Source organism: Rana temporaria, chromosome 1 (assembly GCF_905171775.1).
Source record: "Rana temporaria chromosome 1, aRanTem1.1, whole genome shotgun sequence".
NCBI lineage: Eukaryota > Metazoa > Chordata > Amphibia > Anura > Ranidae > Rana > Rana temporaria.
In genome coordinates this window covers 34,694,459-34,701,714 of record NC_053489.1, presented here as the reverse complement: position 1 = coordinate 34,701,714, position 7,256 = coordinate 34,694,459, and the positions used below count along the sequence as shown (strand labels likewise).

At 45.0% G+C, this 7,256-nt stretch overlaps 1 protein-coding gene across 5 annotated transcripts in view; it reads right to left on the bottom strand.

Moving 5' to 3' along the window:
• Positions 1-654: 654 nt before the first annotated feature.
• SLC14A1 (solute carrier family 14 member 1 (Kidd blood group)) overlaps positions 655-7,256 on the bottom strand; it is a 96,444-nt gene continuing 89,842 nt past the window's right edge. For all 5 annotated transcript variants that reach the window (XM_040336214.1, XM_040336206.1, XM_040336231.1 and 2 more), the window contains exons 7-9: positions 5,738-5,872; positions 2,931-2,980; positions 655-1,154 (exon numbers count right to left, since the gene is read on the bottom strand). In XM_040336214.1, coding sequence (XP_040192148.1) covers positions 978-1,154; positions 2,931-2,980; positions 5,738-5,872 — 362 coding nt within the window. In that variant the 3' untranslated portion in view covers positions 655-977. The remainder of the gene's footprint in view (positions 1,155-2,930; positions 2,981-5,737; positions 5,873-7,256) is intronic.

Sequence of the window (7,256 nt, the reverse complement as noted above, 5' to 3'; positions counted from 1 at the left end):
ATCAGACCGTTGTCCTCTGGTTAACCTATCGTGTGTACGAGGCCTAAGTTACTTCTGTGCCCCTCCCAGATTTCGTTTTACTTTGTTACTGCAGTCTGACTTTCCCTGACCTCATAGCCATGTCCTGTCAATTGCCATTTCACTGTCTAATGAGTAAGGATGAGCTCCGGCGTGTTCGCATAGAACACGTGCGGAGCCCGCCAGGAAGTCGGCACCCGCGCTGCGCTAATCACAGCCAGGCAGACATTTCCCGATGCTCGGCTGCAGAGATCGGGAAATGTCTGCCTGGCTGTGATTAGCGCAGCGCGGGTGCCGACATCCTGGCGGGCTCCACACGTGTTATATGCGAACACGCCGGAGCTCATCCTTACTAATGAGAGGAACTCAGCGGCCAGTAAGAGCACGTTTTATGAACAGGAAGATGTTCATTGGTTGAGTTTTGATATAAAGTCAGGAAAAGTCAGGCCCCAGTAACAAGGTGAAACTAAACCAGAGCGTAGCACAGAAAGGGCATTTCTGGCGATTGGCTAATAACATGTTACAATAGGTGTCTTGTGGTGTTTTCTCTTACTAAAAGTATAACGTGGCGTACAGGTTTACATGCCTCTGTACTAAATTTGGCAGTGTGTGTGCTAAAAATAACTACAACAGATAAAAGTTGGCAAGAAATAGTAAATTTAACATTCAAAAATATATTCAGCTCTCCAAGAAAATTGTGATAATACATAGAATGGCAGGAAATTTTCAGCAACCAAGAGTATTGACGTGATCCAGCTTTCTGCTTTACAGCTCGCAGTGTGAGAGTACGATATGTGCGTTAGATAGACTGCATGTGCATGTAGAATGATAGAAGAGTTCTCCCGGAGGTCTAATCATTTGCAGATGATGACCTGTAAATGTCCATACGGAAAGCTCAATAAGGTGAATAAATGCAGTAGTCCACAAAAAGCTTGGCTAGAATTGACCAGAGTCTGTGCTTAGTCAATACACGGTTCTTTTTTTTCCTTCTTTAGGCTCATATAGTAGATCCTGTTGGCCTCGGGATAGGTGACTTCGGACAGAGGCAGTTTGTATATGGCAGAATTGTTCGTGGTCAGTAGGACAAACGTAAGCGTCGTTAAGCAAAACGGCCAAGTGCAAGACGGCAACCCAACCTGGAAGAGAGCAATAGGTAATGAATCCAAAGCACAATGGTGGAACCCATGAAGTAGGTTCACTGCTTATTATCACAACCGTATTCAGCGTATATGTATATATATTTATTCAGTTGTTTAGAGTTTCAATCTCTATGGACCAGCTCTCTGAGCACCACATTGGATATGCTTGAAAGCCTTTTACATTGAATTTTTTTGGCAATTTATTTATACGGTAGATTGCCAGTTCTTTTCGAAAACCTTCACGAAACTCCATAACTTGGGACTGGCATGCAGAACAGGGCCGATCCCAGGCAGGGTGCACAGGGGTTACCTACTGACCTTCACTGTGCTTCCACACCATTCTATTCAACCACCAGGAATAGGGAAGGCCAGTTCTTTGTAAACTCTGAGCCACTGTAGTCACAGGGCCAATTACCAAATACCATTGCCAGCTCTCTAACACAGTTAGGCCGGGTACTCACGACCAAACATGTATGGTGAAAGCGGTCCGTCGGACCGTTTTCACCATACATGTCTGCCAGAGGGCTTCTGTACGATGGTTGTACACACCATCGTACAGAAGTCCGCGCGTAAACAATACGCGGGGCGTGTCCGCGGTGTCGCCGCGTCGATGACGCGGTGTCGCCGCGACAATGACGCGGCGACGTGGGCGGCCCGCCTTTAAAATGCTTCCACGCATGCGTCGAAGTCATTCGACGCATGCGAGGGACGGCGGGCGCCTGGACATGTACGGTAGGTCTGTACTGACGACCGTACATGTCCGAGCGGGCAGAATTCCAGCGGACTGTTTTAAAACAAGTCCAGGAATATTTGTCTGCTGGGAAAAGGCCCGGCGGGCAAATGTTTGCTGGAATTCGGCCCGCTCGCGCCCACACACGACCAAACATGTCTGCTGAAACTGGCCTGCGGGCCAGTTTCAGCAGACATGTTTGCTCGTGAGTATGGGGCCTTAGAGTGAGTCACATGCTCCTTTATACTCAGAAATACAGTGTATTTGCTTCACTCCCAGCAGCTGAAGAGGGTGAAAGAAAGGTGAATATGTGCTTTTGGGGAGGGAGATATTAAAAGGAAATCTGTTGCTTTGCCCACAGCCCTGTCTGGCAGGAAAGGTGACCTGATTTTAATATATAAATGTGCCTTATAACAGTATCTAAACACACCATCATGATATAGACTTCCTTAGTTGGACCTACAGTATATGTACATATTTGCTTAAAAACGTTGTAAAAAAAAAAAATTTGGTATACAAAGTGATTTAAAAAAAAAAATGCAAAAAAAAACTATTGTTGAGTAAACCACTGCATACCAAAAATGCAAATTTTTGGTCTGGTCACAAAGGTTTTGATTGCCCCGGAACTTTGGAAGGGTTAAGTTAATTTCTTTCAACCGTATTTTAGATTTTCTGTCCCTTGAGGATCGGTTCACACTGGAACTGGCTGCGGATCACACAGGAACGCTGTGTGTCCCCTTCTCCGGTTCAGGGACACATCAGGGTTCAATCTTAGCCTGAATTCGGCCCTGAAACTGAGCTAAAGATGCACATCGTTTCTGTGCAGTGTGTGCCGCAGCCGCCCCGGAGATGTGAACTGGCTTCATAGAGAGCCAGTCACATTCTCCTGCTATGCGAATCGGATCAGGGGGGGGGGGGAATCCGGCATCCAATTCACATAGGTGTGAACCCAGCCTTAAACATGGAGTTGTAGATATTCTACACAAAAAATACAGCGAGTGTGATTTTAGGCTCCCTGTAATTACTTTTCAAGCAATACTTACCACTGCCATCACATTAGCCAATGCTGCTCCTAGATAGGCACACATCAAAGCTACAAAAAGAAAAAAATAATAATATATAAAAAGGATCATATTAGATATATGAATAATGTTAAAAAAACATAATCTGAATTTCATAAGTATATTATACTATTAGTAGGTAACATTTTTAGTAGGGTTGTCCCAATACCGATACTAGTATCGGTACCGATACCAAGCATTTGCCCGAGTACTTGTACTCAGGCAAATGCTCCCGATGCTTCACCCGATACTTGTACTGTCAGCGGTGATCAGTGCGTGGGGAAGTTACAAGCACCGATCACCGCTGTATAGATTTAAAAGTAATTTCTCCACTTCTCTCTCCCCCGCGCGGCTTTCAGCTGCTTTAAAATCAGCGGTGATCGGTGCTTGTAACTACCCCACACACGATCACTGCTGACTGTCCCGTGTCCTCCAGCCCCCCTCCATGTCCCCCGCCGTGCTGCTCTCTCCCTCCTTGTCCCCCGCCGTGTTTCTCTCTCCCTCCGTGTCCCCCTCCGTGTTGCTCTCTCCTTCTGTGCTCCTCCTCCACCCCCTGGAACTGTCAGGATGAAGAGCCGCAAATGAACAGAGTCAGTGATTACTGACTCTGTCCATTCACATAACTGAAACATCGTAAACTGTGTTTACAATGTTTCAGTTAATGAATGAAGAGAAGACACTGTCTTCTCTCCATTCATTTTCAGCGCAGCTGAGGCTGCTGAGAAAGGGACTGGGAAACATGTGTCTCTAGTCCCTTTCTCTGTCTCAAAGGGGAGATGTCAGAGGTCTGTTAATACCCCTGATATCTCACCAAAGCCCCCCAACAGGGCTGAAAAAAAAAAATAATAAAAAAAAAAAAAAAAAAAAAATTAAAGAAAAAACACACTGACACGGTCCACCCCTCCCCCCCCCCCCCCTTAAAAAAGAAAAAGAAAGAAAGCATTCTAAATAATAAAAAAAAGTAAAAAATTAAAAACAAATTGTTAAAAAAAAAAAAACTACTGACACATGTCACATGACATTAAATAAAGTATCAGTAATCGGTATCGGCGAGTACGTGAAAAAAAGTATCAGTACTTGTACTCGGTCTTAAAAAAGGGGTATCGGAACAACCCTAATTTTTAGGATAGATCAGAAGTGGAAGTCTACATATGGCTCATAGTAAATTTCTTGTAGGATCCATTCACACCAGTTGTGGTGCCATCGACTGTATATAGCGGCCCATTGAACCTCCACAACACACATTCACTGCAGCGCAACACACCTGTTTTTCATTTGTGGGGTACATTACAGCCCTTTCTTTTTTTTAAGTGTGTTGCCCGACACAGCGAGCCACAACCCATTTCAATGAACAAAAGTGCATACATTGCAGCATACTAGTGCAGTTGATTTCGTAATACTGGAGAGTGCAAAATCTGGTGCTGCTCTGCATAGAAACCAATCAGCTTCAAGTTTTTGTCAAAGCTAAACTGAACAAGCTGAAGTTAGAAGCCGATCGGCTACCATGTACAGCTGCATCAGATTTTGAGTGCTTTCGTTTTAGTAAATCTCCCGGACCGGTACTTGTGCTGTGAATGAGCCAATCCACTCAAAATTGATATTTTAGTACTTGGCAGATGCACCCCATATAATATATTCTTCAGTTTCGTCTGTCTCTCGGGAGCCCTATTGGTGAGATCTCTGCACTGAGTTCTTAGCAGGGCTCAAGTCCTGCGGGAACGGAGTTCCTGCACTTTTTTCACAGCAGGAACTCCGTTCCCTTTGCAGGACTAGAGCAGCCGAGAGCAGCCGAGCCGCCCAAGCCAATCCTTCACTAAGCGGCGATGCCCAGCTCGAGTCACTGTCAGGGGCAGGCGAACCTTAGCAATCCTTTATGTTACTGGCCGCTTCCTGTATATGGATTCATCGGGTAGTGTGCGGGTATTCCGTCACTTCCTGGATGCCGCAATGTCTCCTGCAAGCTTTTGTCATTGTTCCCAGGAGACATTGCGGAGGTCTGCCGCGAGTTATCGTGGGATTTAGAAAGAACTTGTTCCCAGGAGACGTTCCGTCACTTCCTCGATGCCGCAATACCCGCATACTACCCGATGAATCCATATACAGGAAGCGGCCAGTAACAAAGGATTACTAAGGTACAGTGGATCAAAAAAAAAAAACAAAAAAACATGCGGTTTAGTAATTATGCATATGAGCGTATCTTTTTTTTTTTTTTTTGGTGGGGGAGTGGATCTTGGGTGGGAGTTCCCACACTTTTTTTCTCCAGGACTTGACCCCTGGTTCCTAGGTCTACACAATTGGCAATTTCCCCCCTCCCCCCCAGCGTGAAACGTATAGCAAGGTGGAAATCAGAGGCCTCCTTACCTTAGGAGGCAGAGGATAAGGATCTGGGATAGGACTGCTGCTCCTCATTCCAGCTACTCCTCACACCAGGGCCATTGCTTCTCCTCCCGGCCAAACAGGAAGGGGGTCCTGAGACCCCGTTGGCCAGGAGTCCTATGACTCTCTGGCCGATCGAGTCTTAGGACCTGCTTCCTGATTGGCCGGGAGGAGAATCAAGAAGACAATAGTGAAAAATAATTCACTATTGTCACAGAACTGGGTGGGCTCAAGGCGCAGTGCTCTGCGCCCCCCGAGTCCACCCTTTTTATTTTGTATTTTAGTAGCGTTGACGTTTAGGTGAATGGAACACCATTATATCTTCATAGATATGTTCTCGTTTAAAAATGATGCATGGATTCATACAACAGTCTAAATACACATTACCTAATTCTACTTAGCTTTACACTCACCACAAGCAATGGCCAGCAGGTGGGACTGCCAGGTCAGAGCGTAGAACATCCCACCTACTGCGATACAGCCGAGCACCGAGTTATAGCCCCACAGTCCAAAATAGATCATCTCAAATGGTGCAGCAATGCTTAATCCTAAAGGAATGAGATCCATTGAGAAAATTGGAATTAATATGCTGCTTCAACAAATATTTTTTTGGAGAAACTTTAGTCATTTTTTATATTTTAAGATATACACATATATATTGTAAGGGGTTAGCTCGGTAGCGGAGTGTGTGATGGGTTCACTACACACTGAATTTATACAGACAGGCAGTCGAAGACGGTTGAAAACAAAGATTTTGGTTTATTCTTCCATCTTGCTGGAAACAAGTGCGAGCATCCAAACAGCATAAACAAAATCAAACATAAAATAAACCCTGGCCACTTGGGGCGTCTACCTTCACCACACAGGAACCTACCTATGGAGTCTGGCACAGCCTAGTGCTGGGCAGACACTGCTGGTCATACATCAGAAAACAATAGTCTCTTTTTGATTTTTATCACAAAGAAAAATCAATCACCTCCTCAGAAGACTTATAGCTACTGCTCTCCTTCACTCAGAAAGCCTCAGGATGCAGCAATTCAGTGGTAATCCTCTGGATTACTTATAGAGGCCTTAATTGCCTCATTCTGAACAGCTGAAGTTTTCCAACGCCCTTAGACCTTTTCTGGCTACTTTTGCAGCCGACGCCTAATAACAATTGGTGTATTGTCTAAACAAGGCAGAAATGTATGTCCCGTCTGTGACAACACCCACAGATTTACCTGACTTCCTGTCACAATATAATATATATATATATATATATATATAAATCTCCACTCTTGAATTGTTATAACAGGGAAACCTTACTGCTTAGAGATTTCCTTTTGTTTAATTACTTACTTGTATTCTCTCCCTGTCAGATCAAAAGTGTCAAGCAATAAAGCCATTGTATCCCCTGAGGCCCGGATTCACGTACAGCGGCGTATCTTTGTGCGGGCGGAACGTATCCTATTTACGTTACGCCTTCGCAACTTTTACAGGCAAGTGCCGTATTCTCAAACGAAATTTGCGGCGGTGTAGCGTAAATAGGCCAGCGTAAGCCCGCCTAATTTAAATGTGATAGATGTGGGTGTGTGTTATGTAAATTTTATGTGACCCCACGTAAATGATGCTTTTTACCCAGTATCCGCAAGAAGCCAATGCTTTCGACGTGAACGTAAATTACGCCCAGCCCTATTCGCGAACGACTTCCGCAAACAACGTAAAAAACGACGTCCATACTTAACATTGGTACGCCTCATGTACGCCTCATATAGCAGGGGTAACTTTACGCCGGGAAAAGCCTAACGTAAACGGCTTATCTGTACTGCGTCGGCCGGGCGTACGTTCGTGAATTTGCGTATCTAGCTGATTTACATATTTCTAGGCGTAAATCAGCGTACACGCCCCTAGCGGCCAGCGTAAATATGCAGTTAAGATACGACGGCGTAGGAG